The sequence below is a fragment of the Triticum aestivum genome, chromosome 2B (genome assembly GCF_018294505.1).
Source record: "Triticum aestivum cultivar Chinese Spring chromosome 2B, IWGSC CS RefSeq v2.1, whole genome shotgun sequence".
Taxonomy (NCBI): domain Eukaryota; kingdom Viridiplantae; phylum Streptophyta; class Magnoliopsida; order Poales; family Poaceae; genus Triticum; species Triticum aestivum.
In genome coordinates this window covers 621,915,450-621,929,729 of record NC_057798.1, presented here as the reverse complement: position 1 = coordinate 621,929,729, position 14,280 = coordinate 621,915,450, and the positions used below count along the sequence as shown (strand labels likewise).

The window sequence follows — 14,280 nt, the reverse complement described above, 5'->3', positions numbered from 1 at the left end:
TCTCGCGAGCATGATGACCGGGGTGGAGATCATGAAGGTGGATCTCAACACCGTGTCGCCAAGGAAGAGGCCGTGGTTCAAGAAGATGCAAGCCGACATGCTCAAGTTTGACGACGACTGATCTATGGCGGCGAGCGCCATCTTTTTTGTATGCCGGCAGGTGTGCTGGAATGACCACGGGGGCCGCGATGGCATGATCGAATTCAAGTCCCATCCTTTTTTTGTGTGATGGCATGTGTGCCGGTCGGCTGGCGAGTGCGCCAGCATGAACTGTGGTGATATTTTTTGAAGCCGACATTGTATGCCGGCGCTGACATGGCGCCGGCATGAGACATAGCCGCTGGCATGAATGGCCGCGGGCCTTTTTCTAAAAAAGTTGAGCGTGGACATGAAATGGGTCGGTGCGTTGGGCGCACTACCGACCCAAATCTAAAACAGGGCGGACGCCGGGCGGGCGGCCAACCCAAATGGACAAAAAGCGGACAAATTCGTCGTCCATTTGGGTCGGCGTGTTGGAGTTGCTCTAAGTAGAAAACCTTCGTAGGTGTAGCATTTTCGATAAATATTACTCCGTCCATTTCATATAGCAGTGCGTATAAATTCTTTGAAAATTCAAACTTTGCAAATTTTGACCAAGTTTATAGAGAAATTATTTATATCTACAATACCAAATATATAAAATATGAAACTACATCTTATGATGAATCTAATAATATATGTTTGGCATTCTAGATGTAAATGTTTTTCTCCACAACCTTGGTCAAAGTTTGTGAGGTTTGATTTAAAAAAAAAATGCACTACATTATTGAATAGAGGGAGTACCACTTCCAAAGGTTGATCAATATTTTTAAAAGAAAAGCCATGACTAAGTTTATTAATTTAAATAGGCCGCCAATAATGAGCTGACTATTTCTTAGCGAGGTCATCGGAGTGAACCGCCATCACATAGTGTTCCCTCCAAAAGTCAAAAGACCGCCCCCAACGAACGCTCAGGAATTGCCATGTTATAATAGATATATTTGTCATGCTATTACTGAAAGATTTGTGGCATTGTAAAAAAAATTGACATGCTAGCAAGAAAGAATTTTTAGAAATTTGCTATGCTGCAGCAGAGTAAAATGCCATGTGTTTCAGGTATATGACATGTGGATAATTGTCAGGTTAATGAAAAAGGAAAATTTACCCATATGTTCAGGAGTTTGCCATGCTGCAATAGGCCAAATTACTATGCTACACGGAGGAGTTGCCATACAGGCTTCTCGGTAACCATGACAATGCCCGTGCTTTGCAACGAGATGTAAATATTCAATACATTAGTTCGTGATTTACCTATTGATATTAATGCAATTGTGTAAATAAATAATTATTAAATTCTTCTCGTGATTACCTTATTTTTTGATGCGAAGTTTGATAAGTAAATTAAAATGTAATTGGTTTAGAAGGTAAGTGAATTAAGGGGATTGATTATCATATGGAGGAGCTTGAAAAAAGGGGTTATGGGAAGAAAAATGAAAAATGAAAAATGAAACCTGAAAATACAAAGGTGAACATGGGTGCGCGCACACCCACGTGAATGGTAAATTCATAAAAATACTAGAAAAAATAAAAAAAATCTGAAATTCCGTGGTATGAAACTTAGTCGATCATTCTACTCACGTGTGAAGTTTCATGGTGTATTAGCACCCATGGTATTCTTGTGAAGAAAATACAAATGCGACCATATTATTCATTAAACAGTGTTTTTAATATAGCTTAGATTAGCTTCGGTTTTATCATTTTTGCCCAGATTACCACATATGTGATTTCTTTATGAAACTTCATATGCGAATATACCGGTCGACTATGTATATTACAAAAATAAATTTAGATTTTTTGATTTATCTATCAGTTTTTAAATTTACTATTCATAAAGGGTGCGCGTGCACCAATATTCACCAAGTCCGCGTCCCATGAAATCTTACATTCTTTTTAATTAATTGCCCTACTACCTCATAGGGTGTCGTTGCTATGCATGAAGTCGTTCCCTCTTTTTTTTTGCGGGGTTAAAAGGGATTCCATTGCTTAGTCGATTACAAGTTCGTTCCTACAAAGCATAGGAACTTCTGCAGGTCCAGAGCGCAACCATACTGCGATACAGCCCTCGACACGGCCAAATGCAGCTAGGTAGTGACTATCAGCGTTCTGACTCCTACTTACATGAGCAATGGTTACATCCTTTTCACCAAAGAAACTCTTAACATCATTGACCATCATCCCATGCGGCGATCTATCTATAGAAGGTGATTTGATTAATTTGACTGCCTCCATGCAGTCCATCTCAATGTCCACCGGCAGGGTAGACCATTGGAGAGCAAGGTTTAGACCCTCTTGGCAGGCAAGAAGCTCGGCTTGAAGTGCCCCAGAGCAGTGCATGATGGAACGGCATGCAGAGAAGATGATGCTACCCTCGCTATCTCAGAGAATCATTTCCGTTCCCGCTTCTCCAGTGGCTTGAATATACGAACCATCAACGCTGAGCTTTACTCGGCCAACAGGAGGAGGATCCCAACACACTGTAGGAGGTGGCGGTGCTGGGGTATGTGTTGTGGACGACTTGCAAGATTACGACATAAACAAATTTCAGCATAAACAAAAGTAGTCATGTCCATTTCAAAAACACACAAGATTACGGCATAAACAAATTTCAGCATGCATACATACATACCTAGTGTGGTAGACGAGCTCAGAATACTAATTTGTACTCGCAAGTGTGGGCACTTTAGCGGATGACTTAACTGAATCTCCTTTTTTTTTGGAGAGAAAACTTAACTGAATCTCCTGATCCAATAATTTTTCAGGTATATTTTTAGAATGAAACAAGAAATGATTATGAAATATAAAAAATCTGTTATTTAGAATTATTGTGTATCCATTTCAATCGAATATTAAGTAATCAAATCCTTAAGTTCAAAGTTTGTGAGATAGTCTTAAAATAGGTAACGCAAACATGGTATAATTCATCACAAATTATGTCAAACACGCACCATTACATTATCACGTCGAACTAACCATACAAAAGAAGCAAAAACCTGACAAACAAAAGTAGCATCAAGGTTTTTTTTACGGGGAAATGGTAGCATCAAGTTGGCGTAGTAAAATAAATTGTCAAGCAGATGGTGCTCTAGTATCCGGCGAAGGCAACCGAGAGCGGGCTCCTCACTGTGTGCTTGTCCGACACCCACCGGAGCCCTCCCTGAACCACCACTGCATCGCCGCTGGTCCTCGGCCACACGGTCACCTTGAAAACCTTCACCTGGTTCGCCTCAGTGAACCGCAGCGAGCTCGGCATGACGGTGACGTTCATAGAGTTCTCCGGCAGGTCGAACTGGGGGTAGTACACCGCCGGCGCCTCTCCGACGTTCGTCACCTTGCGTGTAACCATCATCGGAGCCATCGGGTTCCACGACGAGGGGAACGTGACGGAGATCGACGGGTAGTTCAGCAGGCGGTCCGGGATCACCTCGACGGCCGAGCAGTCCACTGCACGGCGCGCGATCACGGAGACCTCCTTGTCCGTGTACATGCCGCAGAGGAAGCCGATGTAATCGGCCGGGGAGATGTCGTATACCAGACCGGGGTTCATGGCCTTGTCCGGGTCGACATGTCCGGCACCAAGGGCGAAGAGGTCGGCCGCCGTCCCCTTCTCGTCGGTTATCGGCATCCCAGAGCGGTCGGTGCTGTCAGCGGTTGTCATGATGGCGGACTTGATCGCCGCCGGCGACCAGTCCGGGTACTTGCTCTTGATCAACGCGGCGATACCGCTGAGGTGCGGCGCCGACATGGACGTTCCGGACTCGAAGTTGAAGGTCGGCCCGGAGTACTTCGCGGCCAACGAGGGTGGACCTACCTGGAATGGCCACGCCGCGAGCACGCTCACGCCGGGGCCCGTGATGTCGGGCTTCAGAATGCCGGGATTCTGCATGCTTGGCCCGCGCGAGGAGAAGGAAGTGATAGCCGGGGCCGGCGACGTGCCGAGGACCGTTCCCCTGAACATGATTTGCGCCATCGGTCTCGCCCTCGACTTGATGTAGTTTATGATTGCGTCTCCGGCGTGGTAACTGACATGCGACGCTGGGAGGGCATGCACGTCGGCGATGGTGCTGAAGCCATCAATGGCCTGGTTGGCCAGAATCATGCCGACGCCTCCGGCTCTTAACACCTCGGCGCCTTTGTCAACCCTACCGACGTCATTGCCGCGCTCACAGACCACTATCTTGCCCCTGACATCGAAGCCGTCCAGCGAGCCGTTGCCGCAAAACTGAGCGTCTGGTGTGGAGCTCGCGCCGGCGTAGACCAGCGGGTAGAAGACGGTCGCCGCAGCGTCTGGCTGGCTCACGGACTCGCCATCAAAGTAGAGACCGTTCCCAAGGCGCACCCTGGTTCTGATCAAACGGTCCATGGTGCTCGCGGCGACGGTGAGCATCCAGGGCGCCTCGTTCGACAGCGTGGTGTAGTTTGGGCCGGAGTTGCCGGCTGACATGCTGACGAATATTCCCTTCTCTGCAGCGGCGAAGGTGCCGACGGCGATGCTGTCCTCGGGGTACGGCAACGACGGCCCGCCGAGGGACATGGAGATGATGTCGCAGCCGTCAGCCACGGCAGCGTCGATGCCGGCGAGTATGTCGGCGCTGGTGCAGTCCTCCAGGCCGCACACCTTGTACATTGCGACGTGCGCGCGGGGCGCTATCCCGGACGCGGTGCCCCTGCCCTGGCCAAGCACCTGAGCGCCTGGCACGACTGCTCCCGCCGCCGTGCTCGACGTGTGCGTGCCGTGCCCATCCTCGTCGATCGGCGACAGCGGCGCACCGGTAGAGGTGGTGCCGTTCCCAGCACTGACGGCAGTGTCGAAAACGCGGGCGCCGATGAGCTTGTTGTTGCACACGGAGCGGCCGTTGAAGTCGCACCTGCCCTTCCACTTGGCTGGCGGCGCCGGCATGCCATCGCCGCTGAAGGAGGGGTGGTCGGGAGTGACGCCGCTGTCGAGCACCCCGATGATGACACCATCGCCGGAACCGGCCGAGTAGTTCCTGCCGCCCTGGCGCGTGTCCAGCCCGAGGAACCGCGGCGTGTGCGTGGTGTGCAGCTTGTAAACCCGGTCGGGCACCGCGGCGACGAACCCGGGCATGGCGGACATCTTGTCGAGCTCCCGCCGCGTCAGCCGGACGGCGAAGCCGCTCGCGACGTGGTGGTAGGCGTGGAGGAGCCGGACGTTCTCGGGGAGGAAGGAGTTGTACCAGGCCTTGCGGTCGTCGGCCGTGCCGAGCACGTGGCTCGCCTGGGGCTGCACGTGGACGATGAACGTGCTGCGCTCATCGCCGGCGCTCTCTACCGCGGCGACGAGGGCGAGGAGGACGAAGGGGAGAAGGGAGAGAGAGGGGACCCCGAAGGCTGCCATGGCTGGTTTGCTGCTCTGCTCTGGTTATCTGGTACGTGCGCGTGCATGGCCATTTATACATGCCGGTTACCGTTAGAAAATCCTTCCGTCGTTGCGGCAGCCTGCAGGCAATGGCCGGCTTTGTTTATCCGAGGCAGTTTGGAGGTTTGGAGCAGTCCAAATGTTGGCACATGGCACCTGCATGGCTTGCGCGTGAGGAAAGACAAGACCCGGTCATGGGCATGGATTGGGTCGCTTGGGAATTGCCGTACGCACGGCCGGCGGCAGAAGGCCAGAACTTGATGGGAGTTAGCTATAGGAGCGGCGCGGCAGCCGTCTGTTTCGCTATTGCTATTGCTATTGCTAGATAGATGGCAACAGGAAACATCCACCGGGAGCTATGGCTCATCGGTTCTTCTTCGTCGCGGACAAGTTACCATGGCCTCCACTTAGACGTCGACCGCTAGAACCAGCACTGACATGGCGATGTACGTATCAGCGCCAGCATACTGCGACACACTTGGCTGATTAATTCGCATAAGCTACTTGTGCAGCCTGACGCCTTCAACTGGCCTAGTGTAGTAGTAGTATTTTTTGTCATGGGTGGATATTGTACAAGACCAGATTTAGATGAGGTGAACCTTGGCCTGTGAAATAAATGCATGTTCAGAGGACTATGAGGACTTTCCCAGAAAGAAAAAAGTAGGACTGGGCAAAAAGCTCGTAACTCGTGAGCTTAATGAGCGCTCGATAATTCAGCTCATTAAGCTCATAGCGCGCTTCTTAATGAACAGAACCAATCATTGATGTTAGCTTGTTAAGCTTAACAAACGAGCTAACGAGTTTTACGAGTAGCTCGCTAAGCTCGTTAGTAACAACACAATGCTATTTTCATCTTGCCTTACATACTTTTTGTAGCACCTCACCCATTTATTCAATCTAATTGACATAGGAGGCAACAAATTAGTGCATTTCTTTTTGTAGTCACCCTATTTCATCTTAAAAACCAGACATACACACTCATCCCGTAGACTATAACACATCATAGTCTGTTAACGAGCACTCGGGAGCGTTCACGAGCTTAACGAGCTTCAAACGAACCGAGTCAAACAGGGTTTTCTGCTCGTTAATCTTAACGAGCTTAACGAGCCGAGCCTTAACGAGCACGAGCTTAACGAGCTTCAAACGAACCGAGTCGAACAGGGTTTTCTACTCGTTAATCTTAACGAGCTTAACGAGCACGAGCTTAACGAGCTTCAAACGAACCGAGTCGAACAGGGTTTTCTGCTCGTTAATCTTAACGAGCTTAACGAGCCGAGCCTTAACGAGCACGAGCTTAACGAGCTTCAAACGAACCGACTCGAACATGATTTTCTGCTCGTTAATCTTAACGAGCCGAGCTTTAACGAGCACGAGCTTAACGAGCCGAGCAGTTCGTTAATCCACCCCTAAAAAAAGAACTACGAGCACTCAAATGATTTTCATTTTTCATTTTTGTGCGAGAAGGCCAATGATCATGGTTAAGCATTACAGATCCTTACAAAACATCCTTATAGAGATTGCATAGTACAACCATGTCCTCGGGGTGCTCAAGTCTTCTTTCCGCATCCACTGCCATGAGAAAAACTCGTTGCTGCCTTTGGCCCCTTGACTCGGCGGAGCAAACTTGTTAAACTCAGTAGTTTGTAGAAGCAATGGCGAAAAACCGTTGATGCAGTCTGGAAGATGTCGAGGGCTGCGACCTGTGTAGCAAATCGCCGGAAAAAACCCATTGTAGAGGGCTCGTAATAGAGCGGGTCAACCTTCGTCGGTCAAAAGTAGAGCTGGAAGACCAAGACGCACAACCCCGTTGTCCGTTGCACAGGACAACGTCACCGAGACAAACTTGCTGACGAAAAAGTCAGACTCGGAGGGATCTTGGGATACACCATTCTCCACATTCCTCTTGACCATTCAAAAAAGTATCACCAGAACGAGGATGATGTGGGGAAAACCTTATTCTATACTGATAATGATGCCATCATCTACGTTGCAATCGATCAAAGCCCAAATCTAAATTTATTCCTAACCCTACCATCACTAGATCAAACACCTAGTGTCCCCGCCTCCCCCCATTCCCGAAGCGACAAACGGAGGGAGAGGGGGCCCTCGGTCTCATCGGGAAGGTGGGTAATTTGGCCACCACATCTATCTCTAGGTCACGAGTAGGTTAGGAAAGAAAATCGATACGCAAGTTCCATTGTTTATTTGATCTATCTATTGAATTTTTTTGTTCTCGAGGGGCATTGATGTCCAAGGCAACACACCTTAACTGGAGCCCTTTGGCTATGAAGTTTGCACCGATGAACACCACATACACCTAGTGGCAGAGCTACGGTAAAATCCTTGGGCGGGCCAAATAGCCAGATTAAAGCTGGCCTTAATAGTTTTTCTACTAAGGGCCCCTTAATCTTCACTATTTGGTGCTACGCTGGGCGGGCCACGGCCGGATTTTGCCCCAACATAGCTCCGCCACTGCATACACCGTCAACAACACAAACTACTCCCTTCGAGATGCCACAGGAAGTTCACTGACAACCCCATTTGCTTTCGGTGCAGGCCATGTCAAACGACATAATGTGTTCTCCCAGGGCCTCGTATACGACATCTCTACCAAATACTATGTTTCCTTCCTCTCCTCCATAGATTAAATTGTCGCCCATATCTGAATGATAACCAAGATGGCCAACATCTCATGACCGGGTAACCTCAACTACCCATTGATAAGTTTCCAACATATAGATGTTTCGTGCTTATTATACTTCAGTTACGCATATAATTCCAAGTAAAGGATGACATGCTAGCAGTGGCCTCTCCCACATAAAAACTTGCTGTCGGTCTAGCAACGTAGTCAATTGCTTAGGGACAATTTCGAAAATCCTACCATCACTTTTCCACACTCACTACACTAACCTAATTGTACTTTTATTAGAACAACACCTAACTTTTATTTCCACATTCTTTATTGTCTTGCAAACATATCCCTCTACACCTGGGAAGTACTTCTAGTTTTATTCTTGTTCTAGGTTAAGCGAACGTTGGTGTGCGTAGAGTTGTATCGGTGGTCGATAAAACTTGAGAGAATATTTGTTCTATCTTTAGCTCCTCATTAGGTTCGACACTCTTACTTATCGAAAAAAGCTACAAACGATGGAAAACTCAAAACGGTGCCCGGGCTCATCTGCTCCCTCTCAGCAAAAAATTAAAAAAAAAACTAGAAAAATTCAAAAAATTCCAAATTTTTTTGTGGTGGTAGATAATTTGACGCGTGAGGTGCGCCCCAAAAATTCAACTCATTTGAACATCTGAGCAGCTCTCGGCAAAAAAGACAAATTGGGTCAAAACAGTGCGTGAACAGTATACATTTTTACAGACCCTGATTTTGTCTTTTTTGCCGAGAGCTGCTCAGATCCTCAAATGAGTTGAATTTTGGGGCGCACCTCACGCGTCAAATTATCTACCACCACAAAAAAATTTGGAATTTTTTGAATTTTTCTAGTATTTTTTTTGAATTTTTATTTAAGCATGGGTGCAGATGAGCCCGGGTGCAGATTAGCCGCACTCACAAACGATTCCCTATACTTGTAGTTTATCAAAAAATCAAGCCTGTGGTCAGGCAATGGTGATGGAGATTGGGCTCTGTACGGTGTGCTTCTCGGACACCCGCCGCAGCGCACCCTGCGCCACCCTCGCAACACTCTGCCTCGGCCACAAGTATACCGTGAAAGTCAGCTCCTTGCCCTCTTCGATGAATTCCAACACCCTTGGAAATATGTCCACGCTTACGGTGTTGCTTGCCATGTCGATCGCCGCGTAGTACACCGAAGGCACCTCGCCGACGTTCTTCACCTTGCGCCTTACCACCAAAGGCGCAGTCGAATTCCAGGAAGCTGCGAAAGTGACACAGGTCGACGGGATATTCAACAGACAATGATCACGACGGTGGTCAAGCAGTCGATCAGCCGGCGCGCAATCACCAAGACCTCCTGGCTCGTGTACATGCTAGAAAGGTAGCCGATGTAATTATCAGGAGTAATGTTGTAGACTAGGCCAGGGTCAGCGGCCTTCATTGCGTTGACATTGTCATCAGATCTGCTGCCACCAGCTTTCGTCCTTCATAGATAGCAAGCCAGTAGAGCAGGAGCAAAACCGTAATGGACCTACAATCCTTGCTTGTGGATTAGCTGCAGAGCTTACCTTTGTTCTATTGGTCTAATGATTGCTATCAAGACGATTTTCTTATTCCCAAAAAAGAACCTCAAGATGGTAATCCATGAAAAACGATACGAGAAATGTGAAAGAACTCAACTACGGAGCACGAGCGACTCATGAAAATACCCTAGTTTCTTACATGTGTTATTGAACTCTTTCTTGGCAACTTGGAGAACTTATAATGATGCATATGACCACCAGCCGCACGCGGCTCGCACGCAACCTTGGCCACCTCCAACACGACATTATGCCAAACACCCTAGCGGGAAGACACAACCTACCACTATGCACCTCTCCCCTCCCAACTCAGGTCAGGCTTCGTCGATGATGGAGAAGGTTAGGAATGGGTTACTCCCGAGATCTCGATGCCATCTCTCAACCGTGCAAGAGAGGGGAGGAGAAACTTAAGGTTTTCCTCGGCACCTTGTATCGTTCAATCATGTAGCTTTAGGTATACATCAGGCCGAAAGCCTACTTTGAGAGAGGGGGAAAGAAAGAAAGGTCGGAGATAGTATGCTCTTGGATCCTTCCATCTCTCATGCCGAAAATCAAGCTTGATCAGGCAAAGGTGATGGAGATTGGGCTCCGCACGGTGTGCTTCTCGGACACCCACCGCAGCGCACCCTGCAGCACCCTCGCATCACTCTGCCTCGGCCACACGTATACCGAGAAAGTCAGCTCCTGGTTTGGCTCGACGAATTCCAGCTCCCTCGGGAATACGTCCACGCTTACGGCGCTGCTCGGCATGTCGATCGCCGCGTAGTACACCGAAGGCACCTCCCCGACGTTCTTCACCTTGCGCCTTACCACCACCAGCGCAGTCGAATTCCAGGAAGCTGGGAAAGCGACCGAGATCGAAGGGTAATTCAGCAGGCAGTCACTGATCACGACGGTAGTCAAGCAGTTGATTGGCCGGCGCGCGATCACCGAGACCTGCTGGCTCGTGTACATGCTACATAGGTAGCCGATGTAATCCTCGGGGGTGATGTCGTAGACTAGTCCAGGGTCGGCGGCCTTCATTGGGTTGACGTGTCCGGCGCCGGTGGCGAAGAGGTTGGCCGCCACGCGTTGCTCGTTGAGTATGGGATTGCCGGAGCGGTCGGTGATGTCGGCCGTCGTCATCATTGCCGACTTGATCGCCGCCGGTGACCAGTCCGGGTGCTTGCTCTTTATCAAAGCGGCGATGCCGGCGAGGTGTGGCGTTGACATGGACGTGCCGGAGATCATGTTGAAGGTCGGCCCAGGGAGAACCGGCGCCGACGGTGGGCCAACCTGAAAAGGCCATGCCGCGAGCACGTTCATTCCGGGGCCCGTGATGTCGGGCTTCAGAACGCCAGTGTCCTGACGGCTAGGCCCGCGAGACGAGAAGAAGATGATCGACGGGGCAGGTGACGTGCCGAGTAATGTACCCCTGAAGCCCATACGTGCCACCGGGTTCGCCGTGGAGTTGAGGTAGGATTTGATGGCTGCGGCCGAGAGGTAGTCGACGCTCGACGCCGGGAGGATGTTCGCCTGGGCTAACTTGTCGTACCCTCGGAAAAACGGGCTCGCCAAGATCATGGCGACGCCGCCGGCACTCTCCACTACCTCACCTTGGTTGATCACCGAGATGTTTTTCGTGAGTTCACACAGCACTATCTTGCCCTTGACGTCGAAGCCGTCCAGACTGCCGTTTCCGCAGAACTCGGCGAATGGCTTCCCACTCGCGCCCGCGTAGACCAACGGGCAGAAGCCAACGTTTGGCTGGTATAGCGACTCGCCCTGGAAATACGCGCCGTTCCCCAGCTGCACGGTCGAACGAATCGAGCGGTCCATGGTGCCAGCGGCGACGGTGAGCATCCATGGAGCCTCGTTTATCACGGTGCTCTCTCCCGGGCCGGAGTTGCCAGCAGCCATGCTCACAAAAATGCCCTTCTCCATGGCGCCGAACGTCCCGATGGCCATAGGGTTTTGGTGAAAGGGCACCGACGGCCCACCGAGAGACATGGAGATGACGTCGCAGCCGTCCCCCACGGCGGCGTCAATGCCAGCCAGTATGTCGGCATCCTCGCAGTCTACTACAACATTTCCGTAGCACACCTTGTATACGGCGATGTGCGCGCGGACCGCCATCCCGGCGGCGGTGCCCCATGCGTGGCCGAGCACGTTAGCGCCCGGCACGACCGCACCAGCGGCGGTGCTTGCCGTGTGAGTCCCGTGCCCAAACTCATCGACCGGCGGAACCCGCGCGGAAGTGCCGTTCGGGCCGTTGAGGGCGGCGACCATGTTGCGAGCGCCGATGAGCTTATTGTTGCACGAGGTGCCGCTGAAGTCGCAGCGCCCCTTCCACTTGGCCGGCGGCGGCGGCATGCCGTCGTCGCTGAAGGACGGGTGGTCCGGGAAGATGCCGGTGTCGATGACGCCGACGATGACCCCGGCGCCGAACTCCGACGTGTAGTTCCGCCGCCCCTGCTCCAGGTTCAGCCCCAGGAACTCGGGCGTGTGCGTCGTGAGCGTGGTGTACGTCCGGGCGCGGGTCGCGCTGAGGAACCCGGGCATGGCGGACACCGCCTCCAGCTCCCGTCGCGTCAGCCGGGCCGCGAACCCGCTGGCGACGTGATGGTACGCGTGCACCAGCCGGCCATGTTCCGGGAGGAACGAGTGGTACCACGCCTTCCGGTCGTCCGCGGTGCCGAACACGTGGGTTTCCTCTGCTTGCACGTGGACGATGAACGTGCTGAGCTCGCCGCCGGTTGCCGCGGCAGCGATCGCGAGGAGAAGGAACGGAAGAAGAGAGAGCAAGGATAGCCTTGTGGTTTCCATGGCTTTTCTTGCTTGAGATGCTGTTCGTGTGGAAGCATATATACTACCCTACGTACGTGCTAAGATCCTGTCACAGTGTCCAATAGATTCCTCCAAATGCCAGATTTGTCAGTGCGATGCCCGGTCAACCAACGAAATGGGGCGATACGAACAATGGGCGTTGGTTGTGTACATGCGACACGAATCGGGTGTAGCGGACGTACGATAGTGGGGCTGCCGGCTGGCAGCCTCCCTTGGCGCTGTCGTTCGATCAAGACGAAGCATATCCAGTAACCTCCTCTCTGCTGTGTTGCCTGGCATGATGTGTTGCCTGATAACCTCCTCTCTGCTGCTAGTGGTACGTAGTGTATAGTTTATGTCAGTATACTACTACATCATTGCAACCTTTTCTTTTACGGGTGCATCTGCCCTTTAGGTGGATGTCCTTTTGCATGGTGTTGTAACCATGTACGTGTTTTTTTTAGGGAAATGTCGTCACGGCGGTTTATATTTCATGTGGAAACAGGGCCACATTGTTTGAGAGTATATCAAACAGAAAGTCCGGAGCCCCGGTCAGCCACACAATAGTTCTCGAGGGCTCCAACTTTGTAGCCAACAAATCAGCCGCTATATTGGCCTCCCTAGGACAATGACAGAACTTAACGGAAATAAAATTACGATATAAAAAAGAACACTCTTCATAGATGGCTGCAGCTGGACCTAAAGAATTCCCTCCATGTTGCATGGTTTCAATCACCTCCATGCAATCATCTCGGATCTCCACCTTATTGCATCCAATGTTGTTCGCCAGAATCAGCCCGTCCTTGAGGCCTCTAGCCTCTGCCCTTGCTGCGTCCTCTACGAAAGGGATGTTGCTCGCCAACGTCGCAATGAACGCTCCCATGGAGTCTCTAATAATGGCCCCCGTTCCGCCAGTGCCGCTGTCTGCATCGAAGGAAGCATCGACATTTAGGCTGACGAAACCTTCAGGTGGTTTAGTCCAACCATGCCGCTGGATCTGCCTCGCACCTTGCTTCTTTGCTCTCATGAAGTTCTTTGTCAGAGTAACAATAGCTTCGGCCGAACGTGCCGGCTCCCGCATGGCCTCACCATGGGTGAAGCACCGGCGTTCCCACCATATATACCACACGGCCAACGCCACAAGCTCCTTCCTGGACACGCCCGGGAGCGACGGGACGACGGCATTGGGCATCAGCAGCAAATCTCCTAGGACCGACGAGCCCTCCAACTCAGCTTCACATAGCTCATTTATAATAGAGTTCAAGCCAAGCTTTGCCCAAATTTCTTGCACCCTGCCGCACCTGAAGAACGAATGGCGAACACTTTCGCAGTCTGATTCACAAATTGGGCAGTCCGATGTTGTAATCCTATGTCGGTTTGCCAACACACCCGACACCGGATTGCTCCATACAAAGCTCGCCATACATGCACTTTTATTTTAGCCGGTACTCGAAGCTTCCATAGAATGCACCAAACTGGACTAGTACTTGAGGACAATACTGAATTTGTTTGTCTCAACTTTCGTCCGTGTTGATGATCCCACTCCATGTGATAAGCCGTCTTGACCGAGAAAATTCCAGTTTTATTGTAGTGCCATGAAACAAAATCATCCATCATCACCGGAGCCAGGGGTATATTCAAAATACGATTTGCATCAATGTTCCAGAATATATGTCTGATAAGTTGCTCATCCCAACACCTATTATCCACGTCAGTAAGTTCAGAAACTTTCATGAGTATGATATTACCTCGTGGAGTCATTACCTTCCTGTTTGGGCTGCTAGATACCCATGGATCACTCCAAATGCTTATTT

General features: G+C 50.8%; 2 protein-coding genes across 2 annotated transcripts; both read right to left on the bottom strand.

Moving 5' to 3' along the window:
• Positions 1-3,160: 3,160 nt before the first annotated feature.
• Positions 3,161-5,434, bottom strand: LOC123039332 (subtilisin-like protease 4). The gene has a single exon (XM_044462540.1). The coding sequence runs from the start codon at positions 5,432-5,434 to the stop codon at positions 3,161-3,163; it is 2,274 nt and encodes a 757-aa protein (XP_044318475.1).
• A 4,788-nt stretch (positions 5,435-10,222) lies between these two features.
• Positions 10,223-12,466, bottom strand: LOC123041790 (subtilisin-like protease 1). The gene has a single exon (XM_044464348.1). The coding sequence runs from the start codon at positions 12,464-12,466 to the stop codon at positions 10,223-10,225; it is 2,244 nt and encodes a 747-aa protein (XP_044320283.1).
• Positions 12,467-14,280: the final 1,814 nt, after the last annotated feature.

Excerpts from the sequence above, each read along its gene's own strand:
- LOC123039332 (XM_044462540.1), bottom strand. The coding sequence starts at position 5,434 with ATGGCAGCCTTCGGGGTCCCCTCTCTCTCCCTTCTCCCCTTCGTCCTC.
- LOC123041790 (XM_044464348.1), bottom strand. The coding sequence starts at position 12,466 with ATGGAAACCACAAGGCTATCCTTGCTCTCTCTTCTTCCGTTCCTTCTC.